The sequence below is a fragment of the Ammodytes marinus genome, assembly GCF_949987685.1.
Source record: "Ammodytes marinus genome assembly, chromosome: 10".
In the NCBI taxonomy this organism is placed as follows: Eukaryota; Metazoa; Chordata; class Actinopteri; order Uranoscopiformes; family Ammodytidae; genus Ammodytes; species Ammodytes marinus.
This window is the reverse complement of record NC_137214.1, coordinates 27,883,679-27,901,813: the sequence shown is the minus strand read 5'-3', so window position 1 is coordinate 27,901,813 and position 18,135 is coordinate 27,883,679. Positions and strand designations below refer to the sequence as shown.

Below are 18,135 nucleotides of genomic sequence, written 5' to 3'. Positions count from 1 at the left end.
ATTGTTTGGTTCTAGCTCCGCCCCTCCCCCCTCACTCACACACACACACACACACACACACACACACACACACACACACACACACACACACACACACACACACACACCCTATGACAAAATGGGAAGATTGCATCCAATTGTGCAGTTTCAAACGTCAGTCATGTGTCTCTTTCTGAGTAATTATAGCTCATTACAAATGTCATAAAAGTGTGTGTAGTTCACCGGTATATGACTAACCTGTCTGTTCCCAGTACAGGTGGGTGTGTGGGTGCGGCAGACACACAGGGAGCATTTACAGTAAACACAATCTTGTTTTGAATATCAGCTGCTGAACCCTATCTGCTCTCATTAGGGTTTATTCTGGGTCAGTTTCACTAAAGCAAGGGACTATGGACAGATAATTACTTTAAATTAAATGTAATACAAATAAATGTATCAATAAATAAAGAAGTAAAATCTGTTTCTCCGTAAGTGACAGTTACAGGATCATAATGTCAAAACAAGTAGAGAAGCTTTTGTTTATTTTTTAATCTAAAAAAATAAAAATATGTTTTATTATTTGTACGCTCTGCCCATTCACCTGTCTTATCTTTAAAGCAGGAGAATCCTTCTATTTGCTGCATACTGTAAAAGGTTACAGAGGCTGTCAGGGGAGATTCAGCTCACTGCGTCCTTGGAAACATCACTAAATGTCACAAGGGAACCCATTAGAAACCATAACCTTTGAAGTTATTTATAGGACTGGAAAGATAGCACAGTGAATGGATAGGGAAACAATATAGATAGATAGATAGATAGATAGATAGATAGATAGATAGATAGATAGATAGATAGATAGATAGATAGATAGATAGATAGATAGATAGATAGATAGGTAAAAAACTATGATTCAAAACGGTTAAACAAAAAAATATATTAAATTATTAATACTGTAATATATCTGTTTTTTTTATTTCTTTGCAGCATTTCAGGAAAGTGATTGGGGACAAAAAGGATAAAGTGAAATAAGGAATGAGGAAAGAGAGAGGGAGAGAATGCTGTCGTGATATCAGTCCGTCCCACTCTGCTTACAAAAAGTACAAATGCAACAGAGCAGGGCTGAGCCTGCATACCGCTGCTATACACACACACACACTCTCTCACACACACACACACACACACACACAGGCTCAAACAAAGGCACACTCCTACACGCACACACGTCACACACAGCTCATCATACCACACTCACAGAGGCGCTGGAACACCAGAGCTACTAGGAGATGCTACGGGCTGGCAACAACTGAGTGAGAGAGTAAGTCCACTTTTCTTTACCCCCTAATTCCTCTCTCTCTCTCAGTCTTTCTCTCTCTCTCTCTCTTTCTCCCTATCTCTCTCTCTCTCTCTCTCTGTCTCTCTGTCTTTATGTCTTTCTTTCTAAACTCCATTCTACGTCCTGTCTGAGTTCATTTGTCTCTCACACTCTCTGTCTGTCTGTCCGGCTGTGAAACGCACCAGTGTTCTTTCTCTCACACTCTGAAAGACTTTACAAACTTTCCTTTCAGTATGCCGGTCGCACACACACACTCTTTCTCTCTCTCTCTTTCTTTCTCTCTCTCCACTCCCTGGCTTTTTGTTTTTAGCTTTACTTCTTTGCATGTGAACAGAGTTAGTATAGAAGCAAAATCCCGGGACCTATTTACATGCTGGCGCCGCACCAGACCTGAATGACTGTGTTTTGAATAACACAGCTGAGTGTCTGGATGTGTATCTATATCGGCTATAGACTCTCATGTTATCTTTTGTGTGTCTGTGTGTGTGTGTGTGTGTGTGTGTGTGTGTGTGTGTGTGTGTGTGTGTGTGTGTGTGTGTGTGTGTGTGTGTGTGTGTGTGTGTGTGTGTGTGTGTGTGTGTGTGTGTGTGTGTGTGTGTGTGTGTGTGTGTGTGTTGTCTGTGACTATAGCAACTAAATTGAATATTTATTTTCTGTTGCCATGCATAAGTTCAAGACCTGGGCAGCTTGTCTTTGACCACTTTGTCATGTTTTTTTCTGATAATACCTGCAAATACCTTTTTAAAGCTAATTGTGGTATGCAGCTCAGAGGTTTTATGGAAAATAACTAGTGTGTGTGTGTGTGTGTGTGTGTGTGTACGTGTGTACGTGTGTTTGGTCGTCTATCTTGCAAGTCAGGTCAAGTATATTTGCATTGCTCTTAATCAAAGAGTCTTAAACGTGTTTGACAACTTCTACATTATGAAACATTGAATGACAACACTCCCTCTCATCCATCTTTAGACAATTCATACGTATGTATGATACATATTAACTTACAGCCAGAAGATGGTTAGCTTAGCGTAGCACAAAGACTACAAACATATTCATTACAAACGAAACATCACAATCTGTCCTTTTTACAGTTAATACAATTATTAAATTAGAGATAAAGCTTGTTACTAAACTTTGGACAGTTGTTTTCATATATGTTGTTCAGCCAGTATGCTATGCTATGCTAAACTAAGCTACTCCTGGCTTTAGCTTTAAATGAGCAAATTACCACATACTGTATCTCATAATATTACAACTTTCCCTTCACAAAGAAAAACAGCTTTTTGGCTTTTCAGATGGGATTTAAAACTCCTCTTTGTTTATTACATTCAGCATTAGCTATTAGAGGCAGACATATTTGTTTTTACGGCTTAGAGACAGACACCATACGATTATTCAAATCTAGTGTGGGATTTAGTTTAATCCTATGCTAAACAACACCTGCCACTCACTCACTTGAAATGTGATCAGTGTCTGTCTACCGGCTGTAACAACACTTTGCATGGATTGGTCAGCTGTTATCAGACAAAGGATTCCTATTGGCTCCCGTTGGTTTCACTTCTTTTCAAAAGTGTTTTCAGGGCGGAGACAGCTTTTATCAGGTGTGTGTGTGTGTGCGTGCGTGCGTGCGTGCGTGCGTGTGTGTGTGTGTGTGTTTACACAGTGATTTAAGGTGAATGTTGTGTTCCAGGATTTGGCTCTTGAGGACTTCCCGAATGAGTTTATAACTAACCGGCGCAGTGGCATTGTCTGTCTGTGTCACGTTTGCTGATAAGGTTGTGTGTGTGTGTGTGTGTGTGTGTGTGTGTGTGTGTGTGTGTGTGTGTGTGTGTGTGTGTGTGTGTGTGTGTGTGTGTGTGTGTGTGTGTGTGTGTGTGTGTGTGTGTGTGTGTGTGTGTGTGTGTGTGTGTGTGTGTGTGTGTGTGTGTGTGTGTGTGTGTGTGTGTGTGTGTGTGTGTGACATACATTACCAAAACTATTGTTATTGCTTTAGTTATTGTTACGACTACCGGTACTGTTATTGAATTTGTATGGATTATTATATCTTGATTTGCTTGTTACATTGAAAATGTAATTGAGAGAGCTTCTTATAATGCAAAAGTTCAAGTGAGCTAAAGCTGCCTTTTTCTCTCTATCAGTATCTGTTACCCCCAGATAGCATGCAGTCAATAAACGCCCTGTGTGTGTGTCTGTGTGTGTATGTATGTATGTGTGTGTGTGTGATGAAATACCAAACCCGCCTGTTTGAAAGCATACAGGCATTTTCGCCTACTGCAGGGTAAACACTGCACACACACACTCACACACTCTACACTCGGCATTGTGGCTTATTTGCTTTGGGCCTATTGTGTTCTGCAAGCCTAAACATGATTGAATGGAATGGAAAAAAAACAATACAATGCAGTAGATCAAATCTCTCTCTCTCTCTCTCTCTCTCTCTCTCTCTTCCCCCCTCCCTCCCTCCCTCCCAACAGAAACCTTCAGAGCTCAGTCGATCGGGACACACTGTGCCTTCAGCCTTCACTCGAGGATACACACACTTTGACAATAGGACACTACAGTGTGTGTGTGTGTGTGTGTGTGTGACCTGCAGCAGTTTGGCCCTGCACCCGATCCCACATCCTACTGAGAAACGGGAACCTGACTCTGGAATAGGAAGAAGAAGGAACAGACGCTGAAACTAGACCCATTGCACGCTAGAAAGGGGGTTGACAACAGTCTCTAGGGGCTACCATCACATACAGGTAATAACATATACTTCACATGTACACTACACATCACAACAGCACTTTGGATTTTTTTACCAACTGCTGTTTTTTAATGGTTTTACTATTTTAAAGGTGCATTATGCAGTTTCAGGGGAGGGGGTTTGTTGATATCAGTTTACTAAACATATTTTGACTGTATGTTATTCTTAGTATTGAATAATTCTGTCATCGTAAATCAAATCATTAACTATTTTGAGGCACCTGGAATCATGGCAGTAAGACAGGAATAGCCTGTTTTTTTGTAAAGAAATCTGTGGGCTTTAAACAACAGTGAAACAGTAGGCTTATATTCAAGGTAGATTCTTACTTTATTGTTCCAGGGATCTGATTTTCCAGCTAGGAAAGTTTGTTTATTCAGTTATGAGAATATAGCTTAGAAAATGTTCCACTTCTCTGACACACCAGAAGTTACACAGTGTACCTTTAATGCTCCCCATTTTTTATGAAGTTTAAATGTGCAGTATGTCTTTTTTAAGTATTTTTAATTTTCTTCTGTCTATTATTATAAGTTTCTTTTATTGTGTAACATACCATGATCTACTAAGAAGTAACGATATCTTGCTTACAGTTACATGTATGTCGAGTGTATTATGGTAGTGAAAATAAAACTAATTCTGATTCTAATACTGATTCTAGGGGGTGTTAAAATGTAGTCTAGATGCTGGCTGCAACATGCCCGTTCACAGAGCCTAGGCTTTGTATTAACATTGGATCTTTTTTTAATAATTCTGATTCTAGGGGGGGTAATAAACAGGCCATCAAGATGCTAGCTAAGATCCTCGAGGACATGTGGATTGAGCCGGAGGTGCTTGAAGCTCTCAGTGAAGACCAGAAGAGAATCCTGTTCCATAAGATGAGAGAAGAGCAGGTCCGCCGCTGGAGAGTGAGGGAGGAAACGGAGGAGAAGGAACGGAGGGACAACCCGGACGACAACAGGCCAAAGAAAGGTAAGAGGACAAATGCAGGCTTTACTGGTTACACTGGTGGAAAGAATTAGGCCTACCTGCCTTACTGTGTGTGCACTGGGAAAAAATCTGTACTGGTTCGACTGATAGGGAAGCAGAGAATGCATACATCTCCATACTAACAGTATTTTATTATTACCTGTGGCCAGTTAGCTTAGCTTTAGCATAAAGACTAGACACTCTTGAACAACAGGCCAAAGAAAGGTGAGAGGACAAATACAGGCTTTACTGGTTACACTGGTGGGAAGAGCTGCCACCTGTCCTTACTGTGTGTGCACTGAGAAAACATCTATAATGGTTAGATTGAGAATGCATACATCTCCATAGTAACACTATTTTATTATTAGCTGTGTCCAGTTAGCTTAGTTTTAGCATAAAGACTAGACACTCTTAAACAACAGGCCATAGAAAGGTGAGAGGTAGAATACAGGCTGTACAGTACTGGCTACACTGGTGGGAAGTACTGCCCCCTGTACTAACTGTGTGTGCACTGGAAAAAAAAATCCAGAGTTGATACACAGTCAAAAAGTGATTTTGACCACAAGCATTCTCCAGAATGACTTACTCCACCTTTAATAGCTAGATTTAATTTCTTTACAGTCAAACACAAGGATCGCACGACTAGATGCCGCTAAAAACTCCAATATTACACACTGCACCTTTAACCTGTAGCCAGTAAGGTTAGCTACTGCATAAAGACATAAAAACAAGGGGGAACTCTTAGCTTGGCATTGTCGGACAGTAACACTATCCACCGCTTATGCTCCAGGTAACATGTTTTATCTTGTTTAAGTTGCAGCATCACACAGGTTATTGGTCTGGCTGTGTATTAGGCTGGTGCAGTGACTTCCTGGCTAGCTGTTTGCTGAATATCCTGGCCTGCAATTACCACACACACTTACTGTGTTACTATTATTAATATAATTACTATTAATTACTAAAACTTTCTCTTAATTTTATGTAATCCGTCACTTCAACCGGTTCTGGGTACTGCAAACAACACACACTTATGAATTACACTTTATGAGAGTAGAGGCACATGTTTCAAATTTGTTAAATTGTACATTCAAGCTCTGTTAAAACCTATTAATGTTAATAGTAAGTAATGAACTCTGAGTGCAGACGATAGACAACACACACTCTCGGTTACCCCATACGATTAATGTGTTTTGGTTACACCCAAAGTCATCTGTTCATTGGGCAGGTGTCTCACTAATTTCGCCACCTTACCCCCACTTCATCCCATCATCTCCTCCACCGTGTGTGTGTGTGTGTGTGTGTGTGTGTGTGTGTGTGTGTGTGTGTGTGTGTGTGTGTGTGTGTGTGTGTGTGTGTGTGTGTGTGTGTGTGTGTGTGTGTGTGTGTGTGTGTGTGTGTGTGTGTGTGTGTGTGTGTGTGTGTGTGTGTGTGTGTGTGTGTGTTACGGACAGATTGAGTAAGCGTTGTGGTTTGGGGCGTCGCCACACTTTAAACCACGTATTAAGTTACCGTCTTTGTTTCACCAATCTCTGCCATGTCACCCGAGCGGCTGCAGAGTGTGTGTGTTTGTGTGTGTGAGCATGTGCGTTTAACACAACACATAAATCCAGTTAGACGTCTTTCATGCTTTGTTCGCTGTGCTTTGGCCCAGAAAGACACTTATTACGTTAGCATGAAGGCTTTCCAATATTACACAACTACTAAACACTTAAACTTAACTTGGATTTAAGTATTTCTATGACGTGCTGCATTTCTGGGTAATGCTGTAGGTGTGGTAGTAAAATTCTCACTAAGTGGGAAAAAACCCTGAGCCAGGTGTAAAAGTGTGTTGCACAGACATAGGCTGTGTTCCAAATCGCATACTCTTTCTTTTTTCTATTCTACATACTACATCTGACCATAACAATAATCTAGTTAGGATGCAGTATGCTACAATTGGGACATACTTTTACTTATTTATTTCATCATAGCATTGCGCCTTGATCTTGCCTCTTGCTTTTATATCCGTCGCATCCCCGGTTGCTCCGCCGATGTGACATGACTTCCGGTGTGCACTGGATTGTGGGTCAGAATCGCCCAAATAAGCATGCTGTTTTCAACACTAAAAATCTCGGCCAGATCTAGTAGACATCCGGGTATTTCTAACCATACTAAATCTGGCTCCAAGAATAGGGACATCCTAAATCTTTTTTTCTACCATACTAAAAAGTAGATAGATAATATGCGTATTGGAATGCAGCCATAGTATGACATGTCAAGTGTCTGAGACATTAACAGTATGACTTTACCCAAACACAGCACTATGAAAATTAAAAAGTTAAACTCAAATTTCTTCTAAAATACTTTTTGAGTTTTGAGGCCAACTGAAGCTCTTTGTTGGAACCAACTCATTATCTTTTGTTGAGATCACTTTTGACCGACTTGGTTTTTGTTTATTATCTGTATGACAGAGAATTAGTTGGCACAGCTGTTATTGTCTAACCACTACATCACGAGTGCCCCCATGACTTAAAGAGTTATAATTAGCCTCAAAACTTAAAAATGGAGGGGAGACAAGTGTTGCCTTGACTTTTTTTCCTTTTTTTACACTGAAGTCATCCCCTCAGATATGAACAGACACAGAGCCTCCATTGTGAGCTTGTTTCTGACGCATCTCAGCTCCCTGTTAGGACCTTATTGTGTGTGTTCAATGAGCCTGCAGTGTCTCTTAAAGGTTAAATATGAATTGATTTCCACGTTGGCATTAAAACAAAAATGCCGCCGTACAGCTCTTAGTGACGTGTGTGTGTGTTATTAAAGCAATAATGTTTCACCTTTTTAAATATGCTTTGTATAGAGTCAGGGAACACACCTGTTATCACCTCCGCGCATTAGGGAGTGGGGGTTATTTCTGCCTACGTTGTCTTGATGAGGCGTTAGCTAAAAATAACCTTTTCTCCAGGATGTAATGTATGGGGAGTCCAAGTGGGATGTCTCTGGGATTTATTATTTACTGTAGATTTTATCACGACGGTTAGGGGAACAAAATATATATTATGCAGTTATAGTAAGTTATTAGAAAACATTGCTTAAAAAAGTGGAGTGAGCGAATCACAACAGCCTAGGCTCTGTAAACTGGAATGGAAAATGAAACACTGTGGCTAGCAACATTCCTGTTTACAGAGCCTAGGCTGTATATTAATACCACCAGATTATTTCAGCGCACACAGAGTACGGACAGGTAGCAGATCGTGAGGAGATATTCACTGATTTTAACAAAATATGAATTTGAATCATATATTCTCCAGAATCACTGACTCAACCTTTAACATAACTAAAGAGTTTCAGCTATTCGATGCAGCAGATGCATTGCGCAACAAAACTAAATATAGACCGTTTGCTATTCAGACTTTAGAGGGAGTTTCTGTCAAACTGCCCCCAGGTCAGTTTCATGTAGCACAGAATGACGTCACTGCTATTGATTTTTTTTTCCCCCTGTGTCCTAGTCACCATTAAAGGGATGTTTTGCCTCTTCTCATGTGGATGGTCGATCAAGGTTGATGGTAGCTGTAGTCAATTGAAACAGAAAAAATCCTCATTTCGTGCTATAATGGCAGATAACACAATGTTTTCTGAGTTGAACTGCTGACCGCGGCTGACAGAGGCAGTTTTAAAGTGAGACACAATGACTTAACTCCCATTAAAAGACACAGTAAAAGACAAAAATATATATCAGATAGAATTGAATAGTTAGGAAACAATGGATACTAGTTTAAACAGTGCTAGAGGAGAAAGCCCCTTGCTGCTCTGTTGCACTATAAGCTCTATAGCCCAGTCTCTATTCTCTAGACTTATAGGACAGCACCACCTTCTGGATAAGCGCCAGAATAACAATTTACTAATAGACTTATGGCTCTTATGAGATTCAATTCCAATTCAAGATTCAAAGTGTTTATTGTCATATGCACAATAAGAAACATGTTCTCGGTCATACAATGAAATTCTTCCCTGAAAGATTTTTATTTTCTTGTGTAAATTGATCAATAAACCAACTTAAATTAACTTTTTAACTCTTCAAAAAACTGTATATATATAATACTGTAGTAAATCTAACCTGTTTGTGTTTTATTTTCTCTCCTTTGTGCCCTCAGTTTGTAATAAGAACGTGCGCTGGCTTCTCGGTCGGGACGGAGACGTGTGTGTGAGAGTGATCGGAGAGGTGGATGAGTTCAGGTCTTCCAAACTGCTACAGAGCCTCATGAACAACAGCAACAGGTAAACAACAACAACTAACAACAAAGACTGCTTGTGACATTTCACATCATTGACTGATCTTGGCTTTTTGGCATTGACTTAAATCTGATTAGAAAAGTGTGAAAGTTTGAAAACAGACACGTGAGTAACTTTGTTTCCCTAAAGTCGGCTGAATTGTCGATGATGTTTAAGTTCATATCAATAATATTGCCAATACTTCCCATATACCAAACTGTTATTACTCGAGGTTAATATAAAGGATAAGTAACTTTGACTTGTTACAGAAAAAGTACAAGATAGTACATACAATTCAACACATTCTGAATGTTTTATGTTGGTTGAAATCTTATTCATTCAATTCATCTAATGCAAATTATAATAAGATAGTTTTTTTCCAAGAGATCATTTGATGGAAGCAGCAAACTCCAGAATGAAAAAAATAAAAAATAAAGATAAAATTATAATTTGAATTCCACACAGGCCGATTCCAAGAACTTCAAAGAATGTCAAAAATCTTGTACACAGTAAAACAATAAGATCCAACAAGCCATAAAACATTCATTCTGACAGCTATGATCTCATCCACCGGTGTCACATGTCCACAAACCCCAAACACCTTTCACTAAGCGCATTATTACATAACTCTGATCCACCCTGATATCACGAACAAGGAACTTAAGAGTTTTTTCCGTCCGTGTCCCTGTGCCCGATTGGATTAGTGAAGTTATTTGCCTTCTGACTGAACTGGTTGATTGATTCAAAGGTCTGTGGCGTCTTGTCTGCAGCCAGTGCTAACATAACGTGTGTCTTTGTGTTCCAGGGAGCGCGCCGACAGTATGAATGTTACGCAGACGGAACGAGAGGCCCCGCAGCCCGACTATAAGGAAGACATACAGCTGTCTCTAGCAGATGTTACTGTGAGTTGAAGAGTTTGTTTTTTTCTTCAAAGTCAGTTGGGTGAGGCCAAGGATTTCGTTAGGCCTATTTTAGAGGGGGGTTAAAATGGTGGAGTCAGTGATTCTGGAGAATGCTTGTTGTCAATTTATTTTGTTAATACACACCCTAGTCTCTGTAAACAGGCATTTTTCTACCCCGTTTTGTTTACACACTGGTTTACAGCGCCTAGACTGGATTTTTTTTTATCAGCGCACAAATAGTAGACAGGTTGAGGATCGTGAGGAGATATTTTCCTGATTTGGACAAAAAGTGATTTTAACAACAAGTGTGCTCCAGAATCACTGCCTACACCTTTAAATCCTAGTGTGAGAGCAACAACATTGCACCAGAGTCTCATTAAAGTCCCATTGCGTATATTACAGGACGATCCGGCTTCACAGAGCGGTCTGTCATCAGAGGAGGAAGTGGACCGGGAAGCAGAGGACAGCGACAGCGAATCAGGAGAGAGCTCCGATAACCACGGCGAATGGGCTCCTCTCTACAGGCCACATCTCAGCTGCCATGGCAACCCGCCGACGCCATCATCGCTACTGGTGACGCAGTCGGACACGGAGAGGCCCACACAGCAGGACACAGGTGAGAAGAACAAGGGGGGAGAAAGAATAAGGTCACACTTGGTTAATACATGAATCAGTTAGTTGGTTATCACACTTCCTCAATCATCCAAATATATTATCTTTTCATATATAATATATATCATTTTAAATCCCCAGGTATCTTACAGAATACAATTCATCACTCATATGCATAGTTTCATTTATGCATATTAACAAAAAAATAAAGAAAACCTTTACTCGAAAAAAATAATTATAATCTCATTGATATATTTTAGTATCAAAAATATAAGTTAATTTAGAAAATGTTTTATAGTGAATTACTTTCATTATCAAAATAATTAAATAAATAAACGACCGTGGAATTTGGATTGGTACACGGATGTGTTGTCGGTGGATTGCCTTCACCCAATACAAATATTGGACTGGATCAACCCTCTTATAATAATAGGTTCATGGATCAACCTCATCCCTACATTACATACAAGGCAAGGCAAGGCAAGTGTATTTATATAGCACAATTCAGACACAAGGCCATTCAAAGTGCTGTACAGGGGCAAGATTAAAATACATAATACACATTAGAACAGCGAATGAATAAAACATTTAACAGCGAATAAATAGAAATAGAACATTTAAATAAAATAGAAATTACATGTTAAAATGGAAACAGAAAAGTCTTCACATTTTTTCTAACTCATATTGTTCCTTTCTACCTTTCCAGAAACTGTGTCCCATGAAGAGAAAAACCCCAGACCCTTAAACCGCGTGGCTCAGCTCAGAAGGGCCTTTAATGACGACCCTCGCACCAAAACACCTGCTTCTACCAAACCTCCTCTACCTGTCAAACCAGCTCACCTGCAGACCAGAGCCACACCTTTGGTCCATTGAGACTGAACGGTGTGTGTGTGTGTGTGTCCACCACTACCATTACTATACAAACACCAACAAAGGAGAGCCTACTGCACTAAAGCTACGACGCCTGTGTAGCAAATAATGGCTCAGTTACAGTTACACACTAACGGACAAAGCTAAGGCCACATATGTTGGAGGATTTAAATAAATTGGGTTCCTAACTTGAACCTAAAACGTGAACTGGGACATACATGGATTCAGGGGCAGAGTTACAAGCGTCTCTACAGAAATGGGAGAAAAAGACTTGAAAAGCTTTTGAAAACGAAGTCGACCTGAATGATAAAATGAAGCAGCGTTTGAAGTTGCTGAGTTGAAAAATGCACATATAGTTTATTTGATTGACAGGTGGACTCAGCGATGAAGAGAGAGAGATTTGCACACAAAGAAAAACACACACGCATGCTCATACACACACACTGACACACACACACGCTGACACACACACACACACACACACACACACACACACACACACACACACACACACACACACACAAACAGGACATTTGACCACTTTTTAAATGAGTTTTTATGAAGTTTTTGGGAACTGAAAAATGTATTTTGTATCTTGTATATACACTGCTTTATATGTTTCCATGTAACTTTTCACTGTACAGTTTTATTAATACATCATTGTTATCCAGCATCACTCAGTGGTGCACAGGGAACTTTTGGGGAATAAAAATAAAGAACTGAATTCTGAATATGTGCTTTATATCCATCACATTCAAGTCAAGTCAGTTGTGTTTATATAGCCCAGAATAGCAACGCTTCAGGCCTGTGACATCGTCTGTGTGGGTAGACCTTCGACCAAAACAACCTTTTATTAAGACAGATTGGAAGAAACCTTGGGAAAAGCAACTTAGCCCTTTGACAGACATGCAATAAATGTTGTGTGAACAAAACAGGCTTCAAATTATATTTCATAACAATAACTATAAGGTTAAAAAAGTGACTTAAGATTGAGGGTGATTTAAACCTGCATTGTGTAGAATTTTAGTATTTTTTTCATAGCAGACTTGGTAGAAAATAATTATAATATCCATAAGTACGTTTAATTTAGTGCATAATAGCTGTTTTTTTTATTATTCTTTCCCTTAGAAAGGGTCTCTTATATCTCCTTATTTCTCCATACCATGGACCAGGGCATGGGCGCCGCCATTTTGGAAGCATCATAGTTGGAATGATATCAGCTCTACAGAAGCACAGAATGGAACAGTTGGTCACACTGTGTCCATCAGAACTACCAGCTGGAATGTTCTTGAAGAATTTCTGTTGCTTCTCTGAACGGGAGCCATAGAGACCAACTGTTGTGATGATTTCATATTACACATTGCACCTTTAAAGGTGCAGTATGTAATAATGTGTAGTGTGGAACCATCTAGTGGTGAGATTCTAGATTGCAATGCTCCCTTGCTAACCGCTCCTGTTCTGAAAAGGAGCCTTCACCTGCTAGCTGCTAAACCATCAACCCATTAGTGTTGTCATTCTTAGCATGTTAGAATAATCTTTTAGCTCAAATGTAAAGCTTGAAGACCAGCCTCAGAGAGCTTCTATGGCCACAAGTATTGTTAAACAAAGTGGACCAAAAGTAATGAATCAAATTAAGATAACATTTGATTTGATAAAGTTATTCATAAGTTAATTGTTATTAAGTAGGAAGTCTTTGAAGGTTAATTATTGACCTTGAAATTTTCCCGAAAAGAAACAAGATCTTATTACGGTTAAGGTTGTTAAGGTTCAATTACTTGATTGTCTCCAGAGCTATCGGTCGCATCGCACCACTGCCGTCATGTGAGTTCAAAAATCCATTCTGAGCTCACATGGTAACTAAAACAGTCTCCATGACAACTGTGGAAAAAAACCAGTTAGTGGACCTAGTGATGTTTTTGTAAAAACATTTACAATTTATGGTTGTAACTCTTCCCTCTTTCCCCCCCCCCCCCCCCCCCAACACACACACTCACACACACACACACACACACACACACACACACACAGATATGTCAACAAACACTTCCATTGTTGTGTCATGTGCACATCCTTGTTGCTTAAGGGCCCTTTGTTGCCGGGGCCTCATCTTCAGTTGGTGGAACACATGATCAGTTTGGCTGTGGTCAGTCGACAGGTAGCTTTAATGTTGAATCATGACAAGACTTCAAAATGACACTTACAACCAACTGAACTGAATTGACTGTGTAGCCTATAAAAAATTAAAACTTCATCTTTATAGCACCTTTTAAAACGATTATTTACAAAGTGCTTTAATTAATAGAGAATACAGAAGCAAATACAAATCAAATAGCCTACACAAATAAATAATCAAGTCAATACACACAGTATAGACTACACTACAGTAGGGCCTATATAATATTAATGATATAAAAGTAGAGAGCTCATATATGCTGGGATGTTCACTCCCTAACACTCCTGAAGCCTTGAGTCAGCACTTTGAAGCTTTTGTTTCAATTCAATTCAAGTGTCCTGGAGCACAGACAAGAAAGAATGGAAAATATGTGTCTCTCAGGACTAGAATTTACTGTTGCTCTAGGGACACAGTATACTGTATGCAGCAAGAAACTGCAGAAAAATATTTTCAAAATACAAAATCTTGGTAAGAACTAGCCGTGTAACCTTGGGAGATTTAACAGTACTTCATTTACAAGGTTTGGCTGTGTTTGAGCTAGAGTTACTGCCTAACTATTTGGTCACATATTATTGCTTTTACTTGGTCACTGATTTGTCGCTAAAGCTCTGCTCCAGCTGACACTATGCCCCTTTTACACAGCCAGTGAAAGCCGGGAATATGCCGGCCTTTCGGCCCTCCGCCCTGCTGTTTAAATGCGACCGTTGCGGAACGAGGGAAGAAAGGTGCGAGAGATTGTTCCGGGAATTATACTACCTCGGGGGGTAGTAATATTCCTGACACAATCAGTTCCGCCTCTCTGTTTAAATGCTCCAGCTTGTTGTTGCGGAACAGGGGGGCGTTTGACGTTCCATAGCCTACGTTCTAAACATGCGACCATGTTAGCAGTTGAAGGACGTGTGTTTAATCACGGCGGCCTGATGTCCTGTAAAAATCACCAAATAAAAGGAACGGCGTATAATCTATCTGATCATAAGGTCCGTTGCTCAATCCAAACCCCCGCGCTTCATTTTGCAGAGTGTATGAGTCTATTTCTGCCCAGGAGAAGTTGTACAATGGGAAAGCTAGGCTAGGCTAAGCTAGGCTAAGCTAGGCAGCGACAGGATCGACGCCGCTATTATTATCCTAAATCTGAGCGTATATCCACACTTTATTTCTGCCTACAGTAACGTGACTTCACACACTGTGTGTATGTGTATGTGTATGTCTGATTGGCAGATCTCTGCTCTCACAAAGAGACTCGCTCACAACCAACCTGTCACACAAACACACACACACACACACACACAGACACAGAGGTGAAGCGGATTGATTTTGTCAGTTTGGTTAACAGTCCCAATGATGTTGGACTCAGCGCGTAGCGAGATCAACTGGCACATCGTGGGGACAGTAAAATACGGCCCTCTTACTGCAAGCTCCAGCACTTCTGCTCTCAATTCACTGGTCAGTGTTGTTGTTGTAAAGCAGCTGACCGGCGCGGCGCTAAATGTTTACGTCACACCTGACGCTGTTTACAAGCACCTCTTTCATTCCGGAACGCTGTGTAAAAGGAGATACTGAAGCGCCAGCAGGCCGGCGTTGCTTGGTTCTGTGTAAATAACACAGAAGCAAGCAAAGCCGGCATTTTGGAGTGATGTTGTTCCGTCAATATGCCGCAATCTCTGTGTAAAAGAGGCTCCTAGGAACCTGTCTTTAAAGAATGTATATTTTACCTTCTTTATGTTGTGCATTTGCCTAAACAGTTTTGAGGTGAAAAAGAAGCAAAAAATGTTTTAACTAACATATCATTATTAAACTTTACCAGTAGATACATTAAAACAAAAACAATTTTATTAAACTTTTTTCTAAAATGTTTGAATAAATATGCAAATGAATGCAAATATATCTAACTAATTAGGCAAACATTTGCCTTACATTTTTTTATTTGTTTTATGTTGACTGGCCTACAGAAGCAAACAGACAAAGTTTCGTAAAATAAACACCTACATGGCCTATACACACTTTTTAATTATAGGCTACTAGAATGAAAGAAAACATGTTATGGAAGCAAAATACCCCAAAATCTAAATAATTGCTTACATTTTTTTTTATTTTTGCCTGCTGCTGTGTCTTGCCTTAACTCAATTGTGTGTGTGTTCCTGAGGTATTCAATAATGTGGGGATAAGAGACAGAGCAGTTGTTGATGGTGGTGGTCACTTCACACAATGATTATCTATTCAGTCAGAAGCGCAGATCAAACGCGCTCGCGCTGATTAGCATGTGGTCGGGACTGAGCGCGAGACGCTGGAGGGAGACAGAGCGAGTCGGGTCACGGGAAGCAACACGTCACAGAGTCAACTCAATAAACTTCTTCGCATTCCCTTTACCACCCCCACACACCCCTCAGGCGCCTTGTGTGTGTGCGTGTGTGTGTGTGTGTGTGTGTGTGTGTGTGTGTGTGTGTGTGTGTGTGCGTGTGCGTGTGTGCGTGTGCGTGTGCGTGTGTGTGTGTGTGTGCGTCTGTCGGCGTCCACGGCATAGATCTTGAATCATGTGACTTGACACGAGCAGTCATGCACAGTGTGAAAAAGCCCCTCGCTCGCGCTATATATAGTCGGACAGTGTTGGGTTTCCCGGCAAAAGCATTGTAGGAGTTCGGTCGTCTTTGTCCCCTCACAAGACAAGAGTCCATGTCTGTGAATGGTAGGCTAAAAGTGTGGGATAGTATTGAGTTAACTTATACAAATGTACTCTGGTACAATCAAAACTAAGTCTTGCATTGAAAACATTAGCCTACCTATCTACAAAATATGTTTTTCAGTGTGGATTTAAGAGGGCTATTTTATTCATTAACATTTGTTAAATAAACGTTAAAATTACATTTGATTAAAAGGAAAAGCAGGAGATCCGCACATTTGAGAAACTATAACTATGATTTTTATTTTTTATTTTTTTTGCATAGGCATCTTGCATTAAAGATAACTTAACACTTTCCAATAGAAACTTAATTTTGTAAATCAACGTTCAATTAAAGGGGGAGTCAGCGATTCCGGAAAACGCTTGATGTCAAATCACTTTTTATCAAAAACGTTGACCATGCGTATCATCTGTACTTTGAGTTGGTGCTAATTTGCATGTATTAGCATGCTAGCACAGTGAGCCAAGATGGTGCTCTGGATAACATTATACCTGTTCAGCTGATTAGCATTGTCATGTTGAGTCATTGTGAGCGTGTTAGCATGATGTCATTATGCCCAAAGCTCGTCTGTGTCTTGTTACAGTTTCTATCACGACTGCAGAATATCAGTCATGTTTTCCTAAAATAGTTTACACCAAGACAGGATTTTGTATAAACCCCAATTCAAGCCATTTAGAAACTTTATCTGTGTAGGGTTATGAAGGGATAAAATGAGGTGTAACTTCATTTTTTATCATGATATCTTAAAGGTGGAGTCAGCAGTTTTGGAGAATGCTTGTAAGTGACTATCTCTGTGTCCGTACTGTGTGTGTGTGTGTGTGTGTGTGTGTGTGTGTGTGTGTGTGTGTGTTTGTGTGTGTGCGCTAAAAAAAAATCCAGTGTTAATACACAGCCTAGGCTCTGTAAACTGGTATGTAAACAAAGGGGGCCCAGCGTAGCTAGTGATATGCCTGTTATCAGAGACTGGGCTATTGTATATGTACACACTGGATTTTTCTTCAGCACACACACAGACAGGTAGCGGAATTTGAGGAGATATTGACAGACTTGACAAAAATTGATTTTGACAACAAGCATTCTTCAAAATAGCTGACTCCACCTTCAAATGTTTGATTCTAAAATGATAGATTTCTGAAATGCTATTTTAAAACGTTTTATCAGTAGCCTACACATTATGGATCCGTGTCATTCAAGCTGCTTTATGGATGTTTTTGAGATCACTAGACTAGAATAAATATTTTATGACATGTCTGAAGTGGTCAGATAGTCATTGCTGCAATTCAATATCATTTATTATCCAATCATCATTTATTTCATTCATAAATAATTTAGCGCCGCGCCATAATAGTTAAAAATGAAGCCATGTTGAAGTATCAGAGCGGGCAGACTTTATCACCGTGCTTAGAGTAACTTCCTGGAACAAGCGTGTGTGTGTTGTTTTTTTTAAATCAGCAGCAGAGCTAAAGATTAACAGAATATTGTGTACACATTAGCTCCTAAACGAACACCACACGAAAACCAAGGGTGGATCAAAATGTCAGAATGAGTTCATATGTTTGGGTTAATATATGGATTGACAACTCAGAATTTTTTTTCAAGCACGGTGGAAGAATTTTTGGCTATTTTGCTTCCAT

The 18,135-nt window shown here is 39.9% G+C and overlaps 1 protein-coding gene across 1 annotated transcript; it reads left to right on the top strand.

Annotated features, from left to right (window-relative positions):
• The first annotated feature begins 1,128 nt into the window (after positions 1 to 1,128).
• LOC307256477 (uncharacterized protein) lies at positions 1,129 to 12,387 on the top strand. Its single transcript, XM_080035439.1, has 7 exons — positions 1,129 to 1,294; positions 3,781 to 4,051; positions 4,815 to 5,021; positions 9,149 to 9,272; positions 10,072 to 10,168; positions 10,571 to 10,784; positions 11,487 to 12,387. The coding sequence occupies exons 3-7, from the start codon at positions 4,838 to 4,840 to the stop codon at positions 11,651 to 11,653; spliced, it is 786 nt and encodes a 261-aa protein (XP_079891565.1). The 5' UTR covers positions 1,129 to 1,294; positions 3,781 to 4,051; positions 4,815 to 4,837; the 3' UTR covers positions 11,654 to 12,387.
• Positions 12,388 to 18,135: the final 5,748 nt, after the last annotated feature.